Source organism: Mesoplodon densirostris, chromosome 8 (assembly GCF_025265405.1).
Source record: "Mesoplodon densirostris isolate mMesDen1 chromosome 8, mMesDen1 primary haplotype, whole genome shotgun sequence".
NCBI classification, from domain to species: domain Eukaryota; kingdom Metazoa; phylum Chordata; class Mammalia; order Artiodactyla; family Ziphiidae; genus Mesoplodon; species Mesoplodon densirostris.
In genome coordinates, this window is record NC_082668.1 from 85456096 (window position 1) to 85482248 (window position 26153).

General features: G+C 33.2%; 1 protein-coding gene across 1 annotated transcript in view; it reads right to left on the minus strand.

Moving 5' to 3' along the window:
- Nucleotides 1-21780, minus strand: part of SCN7A (sodium voltage-gated channel alpha subunit 7) — a 56136-nt gene extending 34356 nt beyond the window's left edge. The window contains exons 1-9 of the mRNA XM_060106464.1: nt 21556-21780; nt 18426-18538; nt 17841-17930; nt 17330-17458; nt 15826-15917; nt 9719-9925; nt 7438-7507; nt 4648-4789; nt 876-1082 (exon numbers count right to left, since the gene is read on the minus strand). Coding sequence (XP_059962447.1) covers nt 876-1082; nt 4648-4789; nt 7438-7507; nt 9719-9925; nt 15826-15917; nt 17330-17458; nt 17841-17930; nt 18426-18538; nt 21556-21780 — 1275 coding nt within the window. The remainder of the gene's footprint in view (nt 1-875; nt 1083-4647; nt 4790-7437; nt 7508-9718; nt 9926-15825; nt 15918-17329; nt 17459-17840; nt 17931-18425; nt 18539-21555) is intronic.
- Nucleotides 21781-26153: the final 4373 nt, after the last annotated feature.

Sequence of the window (26153 nt, forward strand, 5' to 3'; positions counted from 1 at the left end):
ACACCTTGACAGCTTCTGGGTAGGGATATTAGGAGACTGAGCTAAACCTATCCCTCTCTAAACCTAAGAGGAAGTGTGAGATAGCTAGGTCCTGTGGAATATAAGAAAGCTACTTCTGGTTGCTTTCCTAGGTCCTGTTCTTCTTTTCTGCACACTTATGGCACAATTTAGATTTTTAAAGATAATCTTCTACAACTTCTTTAATGTACTTCTGTCAATACTTTTAGATTCATGGGCCAAATCTTTTGCTATGAGGTTAAACATCTGAAAATATATTCAAACACAACACTAAGGTCATTGAAAATTAGAGTAAGACTATTAAATTTTACTGATCAAGGATTTAATTATTCCACAGGTAAAATAACTCCTTAGGTCAGGATGCACAGTGCATTTCCTCTTGAACGAGTTAGAAAGTCAATAAAGTAAAATTTTTTCCTCTTTTTACAACTTCAGTACTATACTTCGATCCATGCTTTTAGTACTTTCTGATTTCTAAATTATGGAAGGCACTGTCACTTTTGAGTTGAACACCGAAATTTTCCAAAGCTAATTCTGATGTGCTGTCTGAAGCAAGTTTAAATTAATCAATTATACCTGCATTAAGAGAAGTCAAGTTCAAAAATATATATAATATATCCATAGTTTATCAGCAGTAGTAATATGCATTTTGGAGCAAAAGCAAAATCTTAAACATGTTGGTCACTCTTACCACACCACACTCAGGAAAGAATGTTATGTAGCAAAAGTGAGCCCTCCTATTAAAATCACTTATGATCTTATTATGTACCACACACAGATATTGAGCATCTATTAGAAGACAATATGCTCCAAGAAGATAAACTCTGACTCCAAAAAAGCATTTAAAAAATCTATACCTCTGCTGCTTTATTTCCTTCTTGAAGTTCCGTTAAAGCCTGCTGAAGTTCCGGCTCTATCTTCTTAGCTTTTTCAGCAGCTCTCTGCTTTTCTTCTTCACAAGAGATAGCAAGTATGCCTAAGAACAAACTTGCCATATAAAAGGCAAACCAAAAACTTATCACAACAAAAAATATAATGTAGACCTTCCCAGAAGCATAAAGGATCTAAGGAGAGGTGGAAAACAGGACAGAGGGGAAACGTTATTTGTCTTCCTGCAATCTGTTATTTTAAAATGAAAAATGAAATTTTGTTATGAAAATAACTTAGTTATAAGTGGAATGTAATCACAAGACAGTTTAAGTACTGGCTGTACCTGGAGAAATAAATGAAAGCTCTTCAATTTAGACATATATGTAAGGTACAAAATATATGGTACAAAACCAGGGAAGAATTTAGTAATTTAATTAATTCAGGCTGAACATCTGACTTTTATGTCTTCATTAACAGAATAAACATGTTGAAAGGAAAAAACTGTCATCTTTCAATAAAGAAAGCTGGATAGTCTGAATATGAAAGATTATTTACTTTGAAGTAGAATCTTTAACTATATGAAGTATAATAAAGTCAAAGAATGACTGTTTGGAGATTACTTTCCTCTGAATTTTACGTTATGGAAACATCACAACGAGGTACAAAATCAGGTCTATTCAAAGGGGTGAGGAACAGGAATATTTCTATATCTGTCAGAATACCTGCTTTGTTGATGAACCTCTAGACAAATCACAAAGAAAAGTCATATCATTCACTTATATGAAGTCATTTGTGGATAGAAAGATACAAAACTGTACATTTCCAAACTGTGCATTGACTAGCTTTTATTTCATAATAATTACCTAGGATATATCAGAAAAATTTTAAATTTATAAGTAGATATGACAAATCCAAAATATAGTCCACTGATTTATCTTCATTGATTAAAAGTATATGAACAAATTTCAAGAAAACAAATGGGAATAGTTTTAATTTTTAAGTATTCATTTGAATCAATAGACAGGTATTTACAGAAAATACTGTGTTGATATAACAGAGTTAAGAATGTTTACAAATTAATACGACCTTCTAACATTTAGTCAGAAATAATTTCTTATTAATCTATAATATGTTTTTCTTTAAAGGTATTTTTCATAAACTCGATTATCTCAATGAGTCAGCTATTTAGGATGTGGTTAAATATTTTTCCTACTAAATGGCTGTCATTTACAGTATATTCAGGAGTTCATAATAGACATCATGGAGTACACTGTAGGACATGTACATTAATAAATACTTTATGGTTATTATTTTATTAATTCTGGGCAAAACATTCGTGTGGTATTTACCACATAGAAAAGAGATGAAAATTAGATAGGCAAAGATCTCACAACTGTGGGGGAATGCTTGAATTCAAAACTTTTGCTCTTTCCCCTATATGAAGCTGATGGAGAATAAAAGTATACAATCTTATTAGAATGGAAAAGTATACAAATTCTAGTTCTATTATATTTTAGCAGGAAATAGGGGTTAATTATACCCCTTTGTCATAGATTTGTTATGAAAATCAAATGAAACAATGTATGAGAAGATCTTAGCTCATGGCAAGTATGCAGTAAATGTTAACTATTGCTAAACATAACTCCATTCCATGAGAATTGACAATCTGCTTGTTCATTTCCGTACTGATGCTGTATCAAAGAGTACTTGGGTCAAATAAATAGTTGTTGAATGAACGGAGAATGATATTCTCTAAAACATGAGCTGTACTCTTTGGGAATAATTACTAAATTTCCCTAGCCATAGTCAGTTTAGTTCAGTAGGGCAATGCTCAGAGTAAAAATCCAGTCCAAATCAAAGCAAACCTTATCTACACTAGTCAATAAAAATTTAGAGTACAATAATGATGAAGGTCCTGTAAGACTCCAGCACCAGGGCACTCCCAGACTGATTTCTCACTTCACTAGTTGTATGAGAGGATTTCCTTTAGACCAATGTTACCAAGAAAATTAGCTAATCACACTTTGAAAGCTGTAAAAAAAGGCAAGACATTCACTATTATATAAAGTAACATAGCCCATGAATATTCACTTATATTTTTGTTTATTAAAATTTCATCAAGCATTTCTATGTGTTAGATGCTGAGAATACAAAAATTAAAATAAAACAAAATACTTCTTCTTAGGTAGTGTATCTCCTAGTAGGAGGAAATGTTGAACAAGCAATTAAAATAACCACTACCTGAGGCAATTACAGGGTACCATGGAATTCTGATGTAGAATATGTCCAGCACTAAAAGAAGAGGTTGGGGAAAGGCTCAAAAAAGAAATATAGCTTGGAGGCATAAATCTGAGGCATGAGACTGAAGATGGAAGAAACTTGAATTTGTACACACTGAAACAAGATATTATGGGAAAAGGTCATTTAGGAAACAGCAAGTCTTTTTGACTCAAATAAAGCAGAGAGTATATATTGGGATATTGTTAGGAAATGATTCTGGCAACAAATGCAGAGACTAGATTTTAAAGGGCACTATGGACAATGCATATGGACTTTGAACTTCATCCCACAGAAATTTGAAAATCACTGAAGGATTGTTAGAAGGAGAATAACATGATGAGATTATTTTAGAAATAAGAAGTTTATAGTGTTGTGGAGGAGGCATTGATGCTTTTCAAAATTTTGGGAAATAACAATATAACTACTCTAACAAAATTAGAAAAATATAGTTTGCATAAAGAAAAAATCACTTGTAATATTTTTATGTACTTCTACTAGAAATATAATTATACTACAAGCATGTTTGGTTTACTTGATTTTCATTTAATAATATATTATGAATCTTTGTGCCAAAAGTATATTATATTATCCTTATCATTATTAATGGCCTGTAAACACACATACACACACACCATAATTTACTCAATCATAAAAAGTATGGTGTGTGTGTTTAAAAAGAGTGTTCTTCTTCAACTGTAAATACTTTTGGAATTTAAAGTAACTTATTTATTTTATCTAATATCCTTTGATATTAACTATGCTGCTGAAATGACACTGCATATTCCACTGTGCTGGAACTTTTCTTAAAAGAAAAATTGAATCTCTATTTTAATGAGCACGTATTATATACTTCTGAGACACTATGGCACACAAATCATCAGTTATAAAGGAGAACTCTCAGCATTTTGATTTCAAGTCTCATAACAGCAGGCTTTCTGCTATTACAACTGGAGCCTTACTGAATATTAAAGGAGAATGAGAAGAAATAGAGAATTAAAGAGAAAGAGTACATTGTGGGCATTCAACAAATAATTTCTTAATACATGGTTATCTCATAGGTTCAATTTTTTTTGTCTAAAGAATTAGTACTTAGAAATGCTCTTTACTTAGTTAATGCCAAATGTCTGAGACCACAGAGCAGTATAGTGATCTCTGGCAGATACATGTGCTTTAACTTTGGGGAGATTATCTAAATGCTCTCATCTTAGAGTCTTCATAGAAAAGCGCATATACATATTTATATCCTTGTAGGATTGTTTCAAAGATTAAATACGATATCAATACCATACATAAGAACACAGATTTGGGCTCAGTTTTAACATACAGTTTGACATTAGGTAATTCTCTTCCTCTTTTCTTCTGTCCTCAAATTCTTCTTCACATAAAAATTTAATACAGTGTATTATATTTGATCATTATTTCAGAAAGGAGGAACATGGCACCATTTTTCCGAGCAGTGCAGATTCTCTGTGTTCTTACCTGGTGATAAAGTGCTTCAGGGTAATCCTGCATCATTAACCGAAATAGGGCTAATAAGGTCCAGCCAAAACTGTCAAAATTTGTGTAGCCATAATCAGGATTTACACCAGCTTTTACACACACATATCCTTCAGGACACTGACTAATTAAGACACAGAAAAGAAAAACTGCTTACTCTTAGGTGACTTTCAGATTATGGTCAAATCGTAAATATAGAACATCTGCCCATTAATAATAAAGGGCTCCCTCTTCCACAGGGAGTAGTCTTCTCCCAAACAATTCCCGGTAGAAAAAGCTGCATATGAGTTAGATTTTAAGTTGATATAAGTGAACATATAATTAAACTAAAAGACAACAGGGCCTCACAAATTTTTTTTTTTTTCTTTATTGCGGTACACGGGCCTCTCACTGTTGTGGCCTCTCCCGTTGCGGAGCACAGGCTCCGGACGCGTAGGCTCAGTGGCCATGGCTCACGGGCCCAGCTGCTCCACGGCATGTGGGATCTTCCTGGACCGGGGCACGAACCCGTGTCCCCTGCATCGGCAAGCGGACTCTCAACCACTGCACCACCAGGGAAGCCCCTCACAAATGCTTTTTACCAAGCCTTTTGTTAAAGATTTCTTTACTACCCAGTATCAAAGTGAAAGTATAACTGATGGAAAATAACACTGATAAAAATAAAACTGTAGTAGTTTAGGGTTTAATTTTTAAATGATCTCACCTCAAACCCTTACATCCCATTATTTAAGAGTGAGAAAAAATTTATTATCAATAATTTATAAGCAGAACTGGCAGTTTGGTAGAAAGATGATTAAATATTTATTTCATTTCCTTTCATGGAGTCTTCATACTTTTACCTACTGGGGCTTGTGTGTTGTGGTCCATTATGACAGTAGTGGCCCAATAAATCATGCTTCCTCCATCCACACCTTTCTGTAGTTCCTCCTACATTACTGGAACTTTGGCCATGTGACTTGTTTTGCATACTTGTTAATGGTTAACAATTGTGATGCAAACAGAGGTTTAAAAAGTACTTGTGTGTTGAGGCTTGTTAAATTGCTGACCTACAGAATCTGAACAAATGAATTTTTGTTCTTGTCTTAAAGCACCAACTTTTGGGATAGTTTACCATGCAGCAAAGTATGATGGCTGCAGGTGAAACTCTGTATGACTTTCTCTTCTGGCCTTGACATACTATATCATTGCGATTCTGTCTATCCATGACCAGATATCTCCAACATGCATTTCAGGTAAAATTTAATTTGGAATGTCCACTGAAAGGGTTAGCTTGAGTGGGATGGGGCAGACACGATGAGATGAAATCATAATCTGGACTTGAAAACAGAAAGGAAGCCCAGCAGTAGGGTGGCAAAAAGAGTTGAGTAAGCAACAATATGTCTAAATCACCTTAATACAGCTAAACTACATAACTCATGTTCCCCTCTCCCATGTGCTTTTTTGTCAATCTGTGCCCAGAGCCTCTAAGAAAGAGCTGAGTTTACAAATGGGTGCCAAGTCATCCCAGCTTAGGGAAGTAACAGAAGGAATTGAGTCATAGTACTGCTGAGAAGCACTTTATTTCTACCTTCTTATCTCTTCATCTGAAATTATAGGACAATAAAACTTGAGAGTTTTGTCATCTCACTGAAGGATTATTTATAAGTACTGTTTTTAAGAGCAATCAGCTTGTTATTAATGTAAATTATATTCATTAAAGACATACAAGCCATAACATAAGTGAAATAACATCACATCTTTAATTATTTTTTCTTCAAAGTCTTTGGGCTGAAGAACAGATTATATTGTCTTTCTTGATAATTCCTATTAGCTCTGGGGCACACTGAAAACAGAAAATCAGATTCTTACTTAAGTCCCAGCTCTTCCATTTACTAACTTCTTGAGCTTGAATAAATCATTTAGCTAGTCTATCCATTATACTTTTTTCTGTAAAATCAGATTAATAGTATTCCCTATTGTACACTTCTCAGCATGGTTTTGATGGTAAAATGAGATTATGTAATCAAATGGGAACCATTAATCAAAGCAATAATCATTAAATAAATACTATTGATCAGGGATACTGAAACAGAGCAGGACCCTATGGTCCTTGCTCTCCCATGTCCTCAGCCTGCCTTTTGTCTGTGGAAAAACTTTAACCAAAGAATAAGTTTAATCAGAGAGGTGAGAAAAAGTAGAAACAAAAGAAAACAGTCAAAGGAGACCAAATAATAATAGTTTTGTCATTAAACATAGTCAAGGACCTTTAGTTCCTTCTCAAGGGCTACAGATAATATTCTGAGCCATATCCTGTGAGCTGTCTGTAGATGCTGAAATCCCCACCAGGTGGAAGAAGTTAACTACATGAAGACCAGACTGTAGCCATGACATAAGTTGTCATAATTCTGAGAATTGGCCTCAAGGAAATAGGAACAAACGGACCCTGGAACTGAAGATTAACTGTACTTAAAACAATCAAGATGATGCTGGTCAGACCACCGATGACCAATATCTAGATGTCTGTCAGAGCTGACTGCGCTGTTCTTGCCTGTAACCCCCTCCCTCCATCTATAAAAGCTCTTGCCCCCTGATTGTCAGGGCGGTGGGGTCAGAGTCGGCCTTTGGATACAGGCTTCCACCCTCTCCCCACTCTACCCCCTGCTCCCGGTTGCCAGCACCCAAAATAAAACAAACTTTCCTTTCCACCAACCTGGCCTCTTTACCGGCTTTTGCGCGTTGAACAGCCAGACTTCACTTTTGGTTACAATAGAAGAAAACATTAATACCACTTACCCAGCATCTGTTCTGTTGCCACAAAGAAGAGCATATCTTTCTCCTTCTAAATAATAAAAGTTTTCTGTTTCTGAAAAATAGGAAAGAAATGATATTCCATATCTAATCTTGAGTGAACAGCATATATGAAACCCAATTAAATCTGTACAGATGAACATCCTTCTGTACAGTAAGAAGGAAGGAGCATACAGCCTGCCTCCCCCTCCTTTTTTTAAAATCTAGGAGGCTGTCCTAGCATCCAGTGTACAGGCCAAAAGACCTCTGGCAATCCACCTACTCCAGCCAGGTATGACCAGACCCTGAAAGAAAAATTCCCAAGACTATTCTATTTGAAAACTGAGGATTATTCCTTTCAGGGTTTATTCCTGATGATCTTCCTGAACAGAAGACCAGAGTTTTCTGTCTCTGGGTTTAATTTCCATTCTCTTCCCACTTTGTAGCTTATTTTTCTACAATGAGTGTCCAGTGTCGCCTAATTACTTGTCCTGATATCACCTAGTTTCAATCATAATCTGAGATAATCTGAGTCATAGCCCATAGAATTCATCCAGGTACTTTTATCTGCTATCAATCAAAATTTAAATTGTGTATTTATAGATATCAGTTACCAGGGTTGGGAACATACACGGTTAGTAGCATTGATTTTTAGGTTCTGAATTCAAATCACAAAAATCAAACCCATGAGATCAGTCCTGGTGAGTGTGTGTGTGTGTGTGTGTGTGTGTGTGTGTGTGTACAAAATTGAATTACACCAATCTCAGAAAATGTCACTTTAATTTGTCACCTAAAATAATTTTAGAAGAATTTAAAAATCATAGTTAGGAAACATTAATCAAAACTTTTGAGTGACAGTCAAAAACCAAATGAAATTTGACATTAGAACTAGGCGTCCCAAGTGTTCTTCTAAATACAAGGACTATGACATGGAAATTAGGTTAAATAGTGTTTTGCAAATATATTTCCAGCAATTCCTAACATGCTATTTGAGAAAATGGAATGACTAGAATTGGACAAATATTAAAGTGATAATCTTTAAAATGATTTCATTATAATATACATACTTTAACAAAGAAAATAACTTGGACTCTATTTTCTTAGCAATAACCAGTGAAGTAGCAAAATTTGTTTATTTTTTAGTAATTAGCATATTTTTATTACAACATCAAAGAAGCTAAAAGGGGATTTCAATTGGAATCTAAGATTTAACATCCATCTCCTATTGTTCTTATCACTAGAATTAAGACCATGAAATAGACCTACATAATAAGGAAACATTTCACATATGTACTAATAATTTTGCATTACTTGCATCATAATCATATTATGGGGTAAACCAAAGAGTAAAATTTATTAAGATTTGTTTTAGAACTTATTAAATCCAAAGTATAAATAAAATTAAGGTAGAAGGACTACTTGAGGTTTATCAATATTTTATTTTTATAAGTAGAACAATATGCTTTTGGTTTTTTCTAAATACTGTCAGAAAGGAGCTGATGATTTTAATATGAGGGAAAAATCTAATAAGAGAGTATGGCCTGGTGAAAAGGGAATGGGTTTTAAAGCCAGATGGAGCTTGGCTAGAATCCTAGTTTTGCCACCGTGTGGTTATAGTATGCTAGAACATTCACAGAATTTCCCTTTACTTCTGTTTCTCTGTTGGTAACAGGGGTTATTCATGTCTTCTCTGCAGGATTATAGTGAAGATATGTGATCAGGTATGTGATTTACTTATGTATAAGGGCTAAGCAATACTTGTTTGACATTATTTCTGTTAGCCTAAAATATTTTCATTATTCATCAGAGTATAACTCAAAGCATTTAAAGTGAGCAGCAGCAATTGAAATACAACAATAGTAAGAATTTCTATATTGTAGGTCATTTTTTGATTTATATGATCACGCCAAAGTTTCTAATGTGTACACTTACATTTAAATTTTAAACAACTTTATCGAAGAAAGGTAGTATCATGAGGATTGTACTCTGATAAAATTGCAGTTAAGACTTTGGTCATATTTATTTATTTATGAAAGGATAAAATTTGCAAGTTTTAGCAATTCCAAATGTAGGTTTCCCTGATTTAACTGTCTGAAGACTTGGAACTTTATTATCCTGATAAAAGAAACTGATCCAGATTAGTACTTGAGCATAGTTATGGCATTTATATGAAGGTTGTTCTGAAGTTAAATTTGTTCTGAAATTGAATGTTCAATATTTCTGTGAAGAATATTTTGCCAGTAAGAAAAGTTTTAATTTTTTTGATATAGATGCAAGGGATTCTTACCTCGAATATAATATGGGTTTCCAGTTCTGTTGTGCAGTGTTTCAGTTTCATTTTCTTGGGGCCATCGCAAACATTTATGCTTCAGGTTGCCCATGAAGAGCCCCATCCCAATTAGAGAAAATATGCTCAGAAAGAAGAGAGTTAGGATAATGACCCCAGTGAGTTCCTTCAAACAATGGATCAGGATCCCTACAAAAGACTTCAGACCTGAAAAGAGAAACGTTTGTTTTCGATAAAATAAAATATCTTAGTAAAGCAAGATTAGCAAACTTCTCCCATGGCAAATGCAGATGCCATCAAAATCAATAGCTTTGTGTTTTACAATTTAATCCACCATTATCTAGGTCCAACGACTAAAATGAATAAAACCCTTAACTTTGAGGTTTCTGTATTATTGCTAATTTATTACACCTGTCAATAATTTATTTATTTATTTTATTTTTTTGCGGTATGCGGGCCTCTCACTGTTGTGGCCTCTCCCGTTGCGGAGCACAGGCTCTGGACACGCAGGCTCAGCGGCCATGGCTCACGGGCCTAGCTGCTCCGCGGCATGTGGGATCTTCCCGGACCAGGGCACGAGCCCGTGTCCCCTGCATCGGCAGGCGGACTCTCAACCACTGCGCCACCAGGGAAGCCCTCCTGTCAATAATTTAGACATAACTTAGTATTTTTAAATTAGTTATTTGTTTGTTTCTCTTTACTACATAAAGAACAGGCCTTCTCTCTTGGCTATTGCTTTTCATACTAATCACCATTATTTATAAGCATAGGTAAAGGCGTAGAGTTAAAAATCAACATGGGTTGCAAATGTTGAAACAAGAAATAGTTTGAAATAGCAGTATTCTATACATTCTTTCATTAACTTTTTAAAAACATCTTTATTAGAGTATAATTGCTTTACAATGGTGTGTTAGTTTCTGCTTTATAAAGGAGTGATCAGTTATACATATACATATATCCCCATACCTCTTCCCTCTTGCATCTCCCTCCCTCCCACCGTCCCTATCCCACCCCTCTAGGTGGTCACAAACCAGCGAGCTGATCTCCCTGTGCTATGCGGCTGCTTCCCACTAGCTATCTATTTTACGTTTGGTAGTGTATATATGTCCATGCCACTCTCTCACTTTGTCACACCTTACCCTTCCCCCTCCCCATATTCTCAAGTCCATTCTCTAGTAGGTCTGTGTCTTTATTCCCATCTTGCCCCTAGGTTCTTCATGACGATTTTTTTTTCTTAGATTCCATATATACGGTTAGCATACGGTATTTGTTTTTCTCTTTCTGACTTACTTCACTCTGTATGACAGACTCTAGGTCCATCCACCTCACGACAAATAACTCAATTTCGTTTCTTTTTATGGCTGAGTAATATTCCATTGTATATATGTGCCACATCTTCTTTATCCATTCATCTGTTGATGGACACTTAGGTTGCTTCCCTGTCCTGGCTATTGTAAATTGAGCTGCAATGAATATTTTGGTACATGATTCTTTTTGAATTATGGTTTTCTCAGGGTATATGCCCAGTAGTGGGATTGCTGGGTCCTATGGTAGTTCTATTTGTAGTTTTTTAAGGAACCTCCATACTGTTCTCCATAGTGGCTGTCTCATTAACTTTTTAAGAACTCAATTTTTGGAGCTGATTAAGTAAAACATGAAAAACTTTTAATGATTAGAAATGAGAATAACACATAACTGTAATTATATGTGGCTGAATTTATATCAGAGTACTTACTAATCAAGAATTCAACTTTAAAGCTAGATTTATTTAAGAACATTCATTTTTCTAATTATTAAATAATACATGCTCAATTTTGAAAACATAGAAAGCAAGAAGATACAACAAAAACCTCATAATTAAATTTTATAGATGAAACTACTATAAGCCTTCCTTCCTCCCTTGCTTCTTTCTTCTTTCCATCCTTCCTTTGTTAGTTCCCTCCTTCCTTCCTTCTCTTTTTCCCTTGCTCCTTTTTTATTTGTTGGTCTGTTTAAATTTATGATCCTAATAACTGCTCAGCTCTACAATGGATGAGAATATACTAGCTCTGTGATGTTGAGCAAGTTACCAACATTTCCATGCTTGTTTTATTATTTTTTAAATGGGTATAATGATACCTATTTCATATATCATTGTGAGAATTGAAAATCTGTTTTTTAAATGACCTCCTCAGATGATTAGATTTCTTGAGTGTGATAGAATAGGGTTGAAATAAAGTTATTTTGTGGTTACAGAAATGTGATATCTAGAGTAGATATACAATTTTAATTGCTATCATACCGAAATACATATTTATAGCTACTTTTGCTACCCGGAATAATACTATTAATTTTTTTTTGCCATATGCAAGTCTTTTTAAAGTATTACATTAGAAATGGGATTTCTGTATCAAAATGTATGACCATATTTAAGTATCGATTCATACGTTCAAATTGTTGAGATGTTGAACCAATGCATAAACCAGAGACTATAAATATATAGTCAGGCCTTCAGTAAAGCTAGGACATTTTAAAAAATATCATTGCCAATGTATTAGAAGAAAAATAGGATCATTTTACTTTGATGTAATTTCCATGATCACCATAATAAACTTTTAAAATACGTATAGTTGCACTGTGTATTTTTGTTTGATAACTGTCATGAGTCCTCTGTATATTTTTTACTGAAAAAATTTTTTCATATTGTTTTGTTGAAATTATCTTTAAGAATATATATGTGTGTATAAATTTATGCAAATATATTTTATTAATGATAGTAATATTATATAAAATATTTTTACAAATATATAAATTAAAATATACTTACAAATATATGAATATAAAATATTAATACTAACATAATTTATAAATATATTATATATAATATACATAAAGCCAAGCATCTTGTGGAACTTTAATTTTAGTGGTGACATTTTGAGTAAAGGTAAAAAAAGTCAGCATCAAATTTTACAGAATCAAATTTATTAGTAATTTTCATTGTTATCTGCAATTCATTGTTATCTACCATTCAAAGTTCTGAGCCACATGCCAATTTTGATATTGATTTCCTGGTATAACTTTTTCCTTTTTTTTACTTTTAAACTTTCATTTTGTTTTAGTTTAGGTATATCTCTTGTGGAGTTTAACTTATTTTTAATTTAATTTTAAAGTCTCTACATCTTGACAGACAATTTTTACCCAATTATATTCATTTCTATAAATTGGCTTTATTGTTGGATTGGCCTTTATCATTACTTTTTTTGATTTTTATATTCCCCTTATGATTTACTATGTGTCCTATTCTTTCTAAATAAACTTTAATTTCTTTTTTCCCTCTAGTATTTTAGATAAAGTATATCTATTTTGAGAACCTGATCAAACTTAAGTTCTTATTTTGGAAAAGCATGTACTCTCTACATCAAAAATAAAACTGTATCTACTATAGTCTCACCATATAAGGAAATAACCATATTTACTTTCTCACATTTCTCTATTCCTACTTCTCAGTTTTTGTTTATTTATATAATTTAGGACTTTTAACCTAGTTATAGTTGTTGAATTTTATGTATTTTGCAGTATAACTTATCTTTCATGATTTATAGGAAAGGTAACATTCAAATCATTACAAAGATTTGTCAGGAAACATAAATTCATGCAAATAGGGAGTGGAGGATACTTGAATGAATATGCCTGACTTAAAGAGGCAGCTGCTCCTCAACTACAGTTGGTAGTTGCCATGCAAGAATGCTGATGATTCATCCAAGTTAATTTAGAATTTAATGTTAAAATCATCAGATTTTTATAATCTATTTCAAATTTTTCTTTAAAAAGTAAAATACGTCTCTAGTTGAAGAATAAACCACAGATGTCCATGTTATAACTTCTGATTTATAATATTTGCGTTCTGTTTTGCAACCCACTAACAACAGTAATTTGGAATTCATTCTCTGTTGAAACGATTTCAGAGTTCATTCCATTCTTTTGGTACTAAATCTTCCCATTGTTGAATATTTTATTTTCATAGTTTCAATTTTCAGCAGATACTCAGGAACGATCCGTGTAAAATTTCAGAATTCTTGGATGGCTGAGGATATTATTCTGTAGATTTCCCATATGAATGGCACACAGGTATAGAATTCTGGTGTCACAACCTCCCCATCTACATTTCCCCTCAGCTCTGAAACTCCACTGTCTACTCATGTTTAATATTATTAAGAGGTGTGCATAACCTTTCCATAGGCTCGTTTTCTTCACTCTTTTGCTTGTAGGTTTTATAATGCTTTTTCTCTTTAATACTTTAAATTTAGAAAATTTTATAGTATGTGTAAGTGTATCTGTTACTTTTTTTAAAATCTAGTATAAGATGAGTCCTTTCCATTTGTGACTAAGGTCTTTCTCAGGTTAAGGGACTTGAAAATTTCTAATGTATTTTTGAATAATTTGTCTTTCATATTTAATCTGGTCTCTTTTTTTTAGGATCACCAATTATCCATATAATGGAACTTGGTTTTGTCTTCCTTCATTAATCCGTCCCATTTTTGGTTCTACTGGGTCTCTAGTTTTTCTTCACACGAGTGGTTTATTTACTACACCATAATATTATACAGATAATGCTATATATTTTACTACTTCTATTACCATCAAAAGGTCACCAAGGATATTATAATTTTTACTATTTTTTGGTCTTAAATGTATTTTTATTTGTCTATTTTATGATTTCATTTTCATCTTCTACTTGAGAGTCTAAGTTTTTTTCTATTGGGACTACAAAACTACAAAACAGATGATTTCTTATGCTTGCATCTATTCCTTAGAGCATATTTTTAAAAGAAAAAAAGGATTATTTTCATTCTCTTGAATAGTATGTTTTTCCTTCTGTATTGCAAAATATTTTCATATACTCTATATTGCTGGTATGTGCCTTATTTTCTCCTTTGAAACAAACAGCAGGTCCTATCAGCCTGTGTGCTCCCAATTCTAGTTACTGTATTCTTCTTGTATTAACTTGGATTTACCTGAATTATTCTACAATCTTTACCTCTGATTCTAAGATGAAGATGAAGGTGATACAATTTTATGTTCTAGCAATTTACGGAGAGTAGTAAGAGAGCTAGGACTGTGAAAATTCCTGCCAGGGCAGTTCTCACTGCTGGTTTCTTCACTGTGTTTGGTGAAGCTGCCATGCCACATACCATTTTTATCAAACAGCTTTATTGAGATATAATTTATAAACCATACAATTCACCTGTTTAATGTGTACTATTTAATGTTTCAGTATATCCACAAGGTTAGGCATCCATTACCATATTTCTCCAATCTTTTTTTGCTGTTTTGCCCAGCCTGTTCTCCAAGTACAGAGTATGCAATATATCTGGCCTTTTTCATGATGTTCCAGTGGATGAAAGTTGCCTGTAGATCTTGCCTGTGGGTTTATTCGTTCAACTATTTCATAATACCTCTGACTCATAGCAGCCAAAAAAACTCTGGGTCAAGTTTTCCTAGCTGATTGTTTTTATTCATTCAGAACAACAAATCAGAAGGTATTGGTAGACTTCTCTAAGATTCTTTCAGGAATGGGAGGTGTAAATTAGTTGTCAGCTTCTTCCATCAGTGTGGTCACAGCTCTACTTTATTTAGCAGAACCTTCTTAAACTTTGTGGCATGTGGAATGCATCCTATCCAAGCACTGACAGCAAAAGGGAATTTATTTTATTTTATTTTGCTTTGTTCATTTCAACTGGTTTTTAGAAACAATGAGGAAAAGAAGAGGCCAGATTAGATATCTGTCTAAACTGCTATCTCTCTCAGAAGTCTAAGGACAATTTTATAAGTTCATATTTAAGACAAAAGAATAAGTAAAAAAGAAAAAAATAGAAAAATAATATATTTTGATTGAGCTCTATATTTTATTATCAAAAGAATTGAACCCACTTCAAATAAGTAAAAAATGTGATATTTCTTCTTGCCGTTCCAGGAGTGACTGAAATAAATTTGAAAATCAGGTAATTCATTTATTCCAAAGCTGAAACACTGTTCAATTTAACATTTCTTCAAGCAATAATAGGGGTGTTCAGATGAATACACGGAAGTACATAAAACAAAATGAAGAACTCAATGCTTTTTCTTACCTTGGTTTAAAGGAATAATTTTCAAAATTCTCAAATTTCTTGTAATTCGAAATATTGAAATGAAGTTTGGAGGTGAATATCTTGATATATGCCTGTGGGATTAAATTGGAGTCATTTAGAAGTCATATTGAGTTTATATTACTTATCTTTGGCTCTTTATACTGTTTGAAACTTATTTTTAAAACCATATATCCAAATGTTTCACTTGCTTTCATTATTGCATTTTGCAAACAGTTTTATTATTGATTTGAAGGGAAAGACTGCTATAGTGCAAGGTATCCAAGTAAATATTAATCTACAAACAAATTATGAGAGTTTATAAAAGCTTGACGCTCTGAGTAGTCATAATTCCATATCAAATACTCTATATTATGTTCATAAATATTTTGAATCTAATTGGTGAAGAGATAGTTAAAAATAAGGAAATCCATAGTTTTTTAAAAGAATAAAATTTAAGTATTTAAACTTCTGGTGATGATAATGATGGTGATGAGGTGATGATGAAGATGACAATGGTGATGGTGATGACAGCAGAAGTAAATGTGTATAGTGGTTAAGGACACAGACACTGTAGCCAGACTGACCATGTAGAAATACAGGCTCCACTATTTAAATTACTTAATCTTTCTTGTGTTAGTTTCCTCAAACGTAAAGTAAGGATAATAATACTTCCTAATTCTGAGGATTTGGGGGGATTAAATAAGTTAATATATGTAAAGTTCATAGCAAAGCACCTGGCACATACTAAGGGCTAAATGTTAGCTGTGTTACCTAAGTGTTAGCTAATAGCAATGGCAAGAGCAGAAATAATAATAGTAATAGTAGAAGTAGCAGTGATAATAATTTCAATGATATTAGCTACTATTTTTTGACTGCTTACAACATGGCAGAAACTAATTAAGTTCTTTATAAAGGTTATTTCTTTTTTAAAAAAATTGACCCCAAGTCCACAAATAGAGTATTATTTTAAATTATTTTTAACAGAAGTTTGATGCCAGTGACAATTTCTTTAGCCATAAAATAAGAGTATACTAAGTAGAAGGATTAAATAAATCAATACACATGTAAATTATTAGAACTTAATGTATCATTTTAGAAAAATGTGTGTGTATAAAATATCTTATTCTGATAACTAGAATATTTACTGTTTTTAAGCAATGTAGATTAGAGAAGAATCAAATACGCCAGGATCCTCTCTTAAGCTCCCAGGAGATTTTCTGTTCACTGAAAATAATCACTTCAAATGGAAAAATTCAATCTCTATTGTTTTTGCTTCGGGTAGATTACAGAGATAATATCCCACTCCTTTAATTTTGAATGCATATTCTGAGGACTAGTTCAGTTGGAGCTGCCTAAGAGAGCTCATTATGGCTATGATTTATGAATTATTCTTTACTCATAGAATTTTTGCAGGCAGAAAACTTTATCATCCTCAATGTTTCTTTATGAAAAGCACTTTCTTAGCAAGGTATTAAGATGTTTGCAACTTAAAAGAAATACTCACTCAAACAAAGTTACACTGAAATCGAGCCAGTTCCATGGATCACCAAAGAAATAAAAAGATCCTGCCCAGATGCCTCTTGCAATGAGTTTTACAAGTATTTCAAATGTATAAATTCCAAGCAAAGTATTCCTGCAGAAAAGTTTTCATATAATAACTTTTCATATTAAAAGTGAGACTAATACATCATCATCTCTGAAGTAATATGTCGAGGATAATTATCTGGCAACCAAGCAACCAACCAACAACTCAACCAGACAACCATAGGATAGGGCTTTAGTTAGGGCTTCTAGAGTGGGCTATGTCTTACAGCATTAACCATGAAATTTGACTATCAATTAATTGTGGAATGTGTATAAATATTATATTATGTACAATGTATATTATATATTAAAATATTAATATTATATATTAAATATTATAATATGTAATATATAATGTACTGTAACACAATATGTTAAATATAAAATATAATCATATATGCAATTATACATAATAAAATTATATAACTTACTGTAATGCTGGCCCCCATTTTGGCAAATCAGTCATGGACATAAATATGCAGTCAATCAGGATGCTAATTAAAATTAACAGTTGGAAAAAGGTAAGTTATCGTCAAGGAATAATGTTAATAAAAACAATATTGGAAATACATGTTTCTATAATCTGTTTATATGTATTTACACATATGAGATCACATAGTTTCTTAAATGTCAAAAAATATACTCCTCATATTGAAAACAATGAGGATTACTAAGATTTGTTAACATTTACTACTGTTGTGTGTACTAGAAAAGAAAAAAAAAGTCTATATATATTTTTGGCCACGAGGCATGTGGGATCTTAGTTCCTCGACCAGGGATCGAACTCGAGACCCTGCAGTGGAAGTGCGGAGTCTTAACTGCTGGACCACCAGGGAAGTCCCTAGAAAATATATTTTAAATGTACTTTCAAATATGGAACACAGTGCAGTTATAATCAAGATTTCAGTATGACCTAAAATGAATATTAATTAAAAAGAGAAAAAGACTGCAGCAATATCTGAATAGAATAGTTGCATTTGATATTAGTACAGTCTAAAACCAACAGAAAAGGATATGGATGTACCAAAATCTTAATGGTTGTTCTTCTAACTGAATTGAAAGGAGACAATGTACACCAGGTGGCACTGAATCTGAATATTGTTCTCTTTTTATTTAATACTATGAAAGTCTGTAAGAGGAAAAAAAGAACATCATGTGAAATGAAAAAAAAGAACATCAACTGAAATTAGAACTGAGAATTATGATCTCATCAATTATGAAGCACATTGCAAATGCTCATTTAAGTCATGAAGTCTAACAGTTACACTCCTTACATTTTGATGTCCTTTTACAGACTAAATCAAATGGAAAGTTTTTTAAAAACTATTTTTACTTATATTTAGCCTTATCTACCACTTTTTTTTACCAGTGTTCTACCTAAGAAAACTGTTTGCCATATACCAATCCTCAAGTCTTCCTGCAGAACTAATGTAATAGAAAGAAATCTATATCCAGATGGCTCATGGGTACGCATTTAAGCATACTAAAACTCAGTGAATGTAAAATAAGTTAATTTTATTTTGAAGCAAATAAGGTGTGGGATTATAGTAGTAAAGGTGACCGAATGCACTCAAACATTACATTAATCATTAGTAATTACCTACGGTATAAAACCCCACTTGTAAGTTATCAATGACATAAACATATTTAAAACAGAAGTTTATATCATGTAAAACATATGTTGGCATATAGAAGCATTAAACCAAAAAAGGGAAAAATCAGAAACATTTAAAAAAGGACTTATGTATACGTGTGTAAAATATGGATACACAGTAAAAGTGTATATGTATATGTGTATGTCTGTATATATATATATATATATATATACACACACATAAGTATATACACACATACATATGTGCACTTTTATTATATATACATACCCATTTGGAAAATTCATTTGTTGTGGTGTGTGCATAACTATATTATACATAGTAAACATTATATAGAGTATAATGTAACAGTAATGTAACAGTAATGTATAGTGTATAATGCAATGTGATAAAATATATTATAATATACTAAAATATATATTATATTTAATATATAATTATACAGAGGTGTATATGTGACTATACATTGGTATTTATATTTGTCTATATATACAAATATATATTCATTGATATTTTATGAATACCTATTCTAAATGGAAAACAAACCGTGCTCTGATTCTCCTCAATGGAACACTTTTCCAACATATAATTTGTGTGTATTTTGGCCTGATTGTAGTTATTGTCCCTCTTTCCATTTTAAAAGCAAAAAGAAAATAAAAAGGGCCAAATAAAATAAATCTGATTGTTTAAAATGCGCTTTCCATGTATTTTCCAAAACAATTTCAAACTTCACACAGGATGTAGCCAACCAGCTTATGTCTTTGTGAAGGAATGAGTAGTTCCAGATAGAAATATTTTCTAGTTAATGTTTAAGTGCTGAAATTGTTCATTTCATTTGAGAATTATTTATTTGTATGCCATCTTTAACAGAGTAAACTAAATATAATTTAAATTTTTAATATCTCTGTGTTATCACTAATAACAATACTTTTTATACTAAGGTATCCTTACTGTTTTTGGTTGTTTTTCAAAATCTTTGATTTTGTCTTCAGTAACACACCTAGATTTGTCTGCCATGTCTGTAAACACTACAAAGAACTCAGAACTCTGCTATAATAGAGTTACCTTTAAGGTTACTGTTATATCAACTGTTAATGACTTAAGCATAGCAAAAGTGAAAGTGGAGATAATTGAGATGAGGACTTACATTTTCACTAAAATGTTCTTAAGGTTTTACAGGTGTTTTATAGCTAATGATGCATAATGCCCATGGAGGCTACCAGAGATACTGGAGTCTTTTGTTAATATATACATTTATACTGTAAATTGTCAACACGCTTCCACCATGCAAAATATTCAAAAGAGTTGTGATTATACAAAATGCTCACTTTGCCTTCTGTCCAGAAAGTGATTCATTTCCATTTCACCCATTTGGTAAAATCACTGAACACTCTACAAGAATATCAAATTACATTTGTCTACAACGGGACTAATCCTCATCTCTCCCAAATTTGATCTTTCTTTATAGTTACTTTATTTTTGTCAGAAGCACTTCTATTCTTTCAAGCTGGAAACCTTGGCATTATTAATCAGTCTTCAAATCCTGCTATTTCTTCTCAGGTGTGTTACCTCTCTCTCCAAGACACTCCTATAATCCAGACCTCTTGACTTCAGGCCTCAGTTGTTTTCTCTCTAATTTCATCTTTCTGACCCTATCTCTTCCATGCAATAGTAATTTAGGAATCTCTAGATTAATCTTACTTAAACACTGCACTCATTACACCAGTACTTTGGCCACCACATTAAAGCCATGTTGCCACCTCTGTTATCTCATCTTATTTCCCACAATTTGCAACACAGCTACAGGGTTCTGGTTCTATCATCAGCCTGTCTCTTCCCTATTCAAGAATTAGTATCTGCTATTGACTGACTGTTCATTGAAGAGCTTCCCCTTGCCTTGTAAAAATGTGAAGTGTTCTCCAAGCTATAACTTAAATTCTATTTTCTTAGTAGAGACTCGTCCAGCTTTGTCAGTCTACACAGATCTCTGTCTTTTCTAAGCATAATTATTTTTATTTTTATCATTTTGTGCTTCTTTTTGGATTGTTCAAATATTTAGTAAGTTCCTCAAATCATTCTCTGGATAGATAGGCTGTGACTGTATGAATGAATAAAATTTATGAATGAAATATAGATTAGCTTTATTTTCCTAACTACCAAGTAAGCTCATCAAGTTGAACAGTTGAAATTGCTGTACGTAGTATGGAAATTTTATATGATAGTTATTTTAAAGTCAGTAGTCTTAAGGAGCTAATCATTATGCTCACATAAAATAAATCATTTACATCAAGGCATAACAGTATAGCCTGTTACATACAAAGTAAAGTAACCCTAAACAAACTAACCTACCAGGCAAATATTCAGTTTTGATAAAAACCTCAAATATGTGTGAAATTTCTTATACAATTTTCTATAACTTAAAATTACCTCTTCACTTATTCTTCCATCTTCTTTCATCCTATCTCAATTACATTTTTCACATGTCTGGAAAATGAATAAAAATATAGTCATAATAAGTTTAATTAATCCTTACCATTTTATTCTTGTAGTATGGGTCCACATCTTCCAATGGCTCTGACACCATTGCTCTAGGAAGATTTCCATAAACAAATGACAGCTGTTTTCCAACTTCCAAGTCGGTGTTTGGCTTTAAATCTTCTTTGTGTTCCTCACTGTGTTTTTTAGCACTATGCTGTTCCATAACTTCAAGAGACTCTCTGGTGAAGGGGACAAGGCCCTTAGGTCCTGGGGAAGCCATTTCCAATTTTGCACCTGAAAAGTATTTTCTTCAGTTCTAGATAAGATTTGTGTATATAAAGAAAATTTAAAAATTTTAGAAGTCTAGGATAGGAATAAAAGAGAAGAGTAAACTGAATAAAAGCATTCAAAGAAAATTCCTGAGTTTTAGAGAAATCTGAGTCATTAAACTTGGTTTTGTTTTGCTTAGTATTAGACTTAATTTGTAATTTCATGAATAACTCATTCTATTTCATTTATTCATCCACTGAATCCTCTTTCTTTTCCTGAAATCTGCCTTTCAGTTTCTCCCTTGTAATGAAAGATTTCTAAAGTGGCTAGAGATTGTTGGAAGGCCAAATCCAATTATTTCACTCTCAGGTGTATTTAACTACTGACTAGACTTTCCTTCTCTAAACTCAGTTTTCATTGGCTCTGGGGCCCCCTCTTCTTTATCTCTTCCTATAGCTCTGATTAATTCCTTTGACTTATTTTTTCCTCCGAAATTTTAACTTTGATATCCTTTAAAGTTCTGCTTTTCCCCTAGTTATATCCACCTTTTTGGTAAATACATAGGCAAACACAGAGTTTTAACCACTGTACATGGGTATTTACCAAGTACATTTCCCAAAATACTCCCTTCCCTCAGTCATCTATGTGGCAATCCACCAATAATAGCAATTTAACAAGTAAAAACAAAGTTTGTTGTTTTTCCCCAAGACTAGAATCACTCTTACCTTCTAGCCATTGTAAAAACAAAAACACACATATAAACTTATTACCTTGAAAATTACTCATGAAATGTTTTTCTTTGTCATTAATTCCCCTGAAAAAAATAATTTTCTTACAATTATTTTCCATTAGGTATTTAAATATTATCGACTGTTCATATACCTACATCAAGATAGTCATCTTTGTAATTCTATCTCTGGATTGTTCTAGTAGTCTTTACAGGTCTCTCTCAATTCTAGTCTTTATCTACTTCAAGTCGTCCTATGGGTCACTCAATTAGTCTTCATTAAATACAATTTCATGCATCAATTCTCCATTTATGAACCTGGTTCTTTCCTCTCATATAAAATTATGTTCTTTTGCTGATTTTTCCCAGCTAAATTTCTGTCAAAACCTACCCTTCAAATGATCCTGCTCAGTGACAACTGACTGATTAGTCTTTATACATTCTCCTTAATCCCCTTTGTAATTTTATTATTGCAAATAAGGATAAGAAATTTTGTACTTGCTATATTTTGGAAGTGTTTGAGAAGGATAGGTGTCAGCTCTTCTCTAAATGTTTGATAGAATTCTCCTGTGAATCCATCTGGTCCTGGACTTTGGTTTGTTGGAAGATTTTTAATCACTGTCTCAATTTCAGTGCTTATGATTTGTCTGCTTATATTTTCTATTTCTTCCTGGTTCAGTCTCAGAAGGTTGTGCTTTTCTCAGTGTTTGTCCATTTCTTCCAGGTTGCCCATTTTATTAGCATATAGTTGCTTATAGTAATCTCTCATGATCCTTTGTTTTTCTGCAGTGTCATTTGTTACTTCTCCTTTTTCATTTCTAATTCTGTTGATTTGAGAGTTTTCACTTTTTTTTCTTAGAGTCTGGCTAATGGTTTATCAATTTTGTTTATCTTCTCAAAGAACCAGCTTTAAGTTGTATTGATATATGCTATTGTTTTCTTCATTTCTTTTTCATTTATTTCTGCTCTCAATTTATGTTTTCTTTCCTTCTGCTAACTATGGGGTATTTTTTGGTCTTCTTTCTTCAATTGCTTTAGGTGTAAGGTTAGGTTGTTTATTTGAGATTTTTCTTGTTTCTTGAGGTAGGATTGTTTTGCTATAAACTTCCCTCTTAGAGCTGCTTTTGCTGCATCCCATAGGTTTGGGGCTGTCGTGTTTTCATTGTAATTTCTTCTAGGTATTTTTTGATTTCCTCTTTGATTTCTTCAGTGATCTCTCGGTTATTTAGTAGCATATTGTTTAGCCTCCATGTGTATTTTTTGCAGTTTTTTTCCTGTAATTGATATCTAGTCTCATAGCATTCTGGTCAGAAAAGATACTTGATACGATTTCAATTTTCTTAAATTTACCAAGGCTTGATTTGTGACCCAAGATATGATCTATCCTGGAGAATGTTCCATGAGCACTTGAGAAGAAAGTGTATTCTGTTGTTTTTGGATGGAATGTCCTATAAATATCAATTAAGTCCATGTTGTTTAATGTGGCATTTAAAGCTTGTGTTTCCTTATTTATTTTCATTTTGGTTGATCTGTCCATTGATGAAAGTGGGGTGTTAAAGCCCCTACTATGTTTGTGTTACTGTTGATTTCCCCTTTTATGGCTGTTAGCATTTGCCTTGTGTATTGAGGTGCTCCTATGTTGGGTGCATAAATATTTACAATTGTTACATCTTCTTGGAATGATCCCTTGATCATTATGTAGTGTTCTTCTTGGTCTCTCATAATAGTCTTTATTTTAAATCTATTCTGTCTGATATGAGAATTGCTACTCCAGCTTTCTTTTGATTTCTATTTGCATGGAATATCTTTTTCCATCCCTTCACTTTCAGTCTGTATGTGTCCCTAGGTCTGCAGTGGGTCTTTTGTAGATAACATATATACGGGTCTTGTTTCTGTAACCATTCAGTCAGTCTATGTCTTTTGGTTGGAGCATTTAATCCATTTACATTTACATTTAAGGTAGTTATAGATATGTGTGTTCCTATTACCATTTTCTTAATTTTGGGGGGTTTGTTATTGTAGGTCTTTTCCTTCTCTTGTGTTTCCTGCCTAGAGAAGTTCCTTTAGCATTTGTTGTAAAACTGGTTTCGTGGTGCTGAATTCTTTTAGCTTTTGCTTGTCTGTAAAGGTTTCAATTTCTCCATGAAATCTGAATGAGATCCTTGCTGGGAGAGTAATCTTGGTTGTAGGTCTTTCCCTTTAATCATGTCCTTTTAATCACTTTAAACATGTCCTGCCACTCCCTTCTGGCTTGCAGAGTTTCTGCTGAAAGATCTGCTGTTAACTTATTTAACTTATTTTGATTAATTTACTGTGTTTGGGGTCTCCTTTTTTCAGGCTGCAAGTTTGTAGTTCCTGCTGTTTTTGGTGTCTTCCCCCAGTCAGTAAGGTTGGTTCAGTGGCTTGTGTAGGCTTCCTGGTGGAGGGGACTGGTGCATGCATTCCGGTGGATGAGGCTGGATCTTTTCTTTCTGGTGGGCAGGACTGAGCCCAGTGGTGTGTTTGGGGGTGTTTGTGAACTTATTATGATTTTAGGCAGACTCTCTGCTAATGGGTGGGGTTATGCCCCTGTCTTGCTAGTTGTTTGGCATGGGGTGTCCAGTAGTGGAGCTTGCTGGTCATTGAGTGGAGCTGGGTCTTAACGTTGAGACAGAGATCTCTGGAAGAGCTCTCACTGATTGATATTACATGGGTTGGGAGGTCTCTGGTGGTCCAATGTCCTGAACTCGGCTCTCCCACCTCCGAGGCTCAGGCCTGACACCTGGCCAGAGCACCAAGACCTTGTCAGCCACATGGCTCTCACCAGACAGAATTCTGCAGTCTTCCTCTCTGAAGCATTCAGAAGTACTATTAAGAGGTGCATTCTCAGAAAAAAAAAATATTCTCCCTAAAACAGACTTTAAGCATTTGAGTATGAGACAATATTTACTGTAATGAATATGGCAATTATAATTATAGTTACACTTGCTGAGTGAGTACAATTTCAAGGCACTCGACTAGATGTTTCTAACTCTATTACCTCATATTTTCATGTATTACCCTTGTGATCACCATTTTACAAATGAGGAGAGAGAGATTGATGAGTTTCATGACTTTATCATTGTACAACTAGATAGGTAGTGAAGATAGATGCTAGTGCAGTTGTGTCTAAATCTAAATTTGGGTACCTCTAAACTATACCACAAAAGTGCTTACAAGCTGTAAAATTTTAAGACAAATGTAAGCAATTGATACCTATGTATGGCTACTTTAGAGATATCCAAAAACCAATGGGCTTACTAGGATAACTTGCTTCACTGAGTAGCTAACAGGTTGACGTCAGATAGGACTGTCTAGAAATTTTCTTTGTGTAAGTGTTGTCAAAATCAAACATTTTGTAAAATTTTGTAAAATAGAAGGTGAGCAAGCATAGTGGACATTAATTTGGAAGGAGGAGGTGCTGCCTAGCATGGTGACCCTGTACATAGATTTAGGGAATTTATTACTGTATGAATCATGGTGGGAGACCTCCTGCAATACAAGTGAAAAAGACCAGATAATGACTTTTCCAGGATCTTATGGATCTAGGAAGTGACCACATGACCTTGGCTGAGCCAATCAAATATATTAGCTCAAGATTTCTAATTTGAATTTAATGACACAAAATAAGAGAGGCA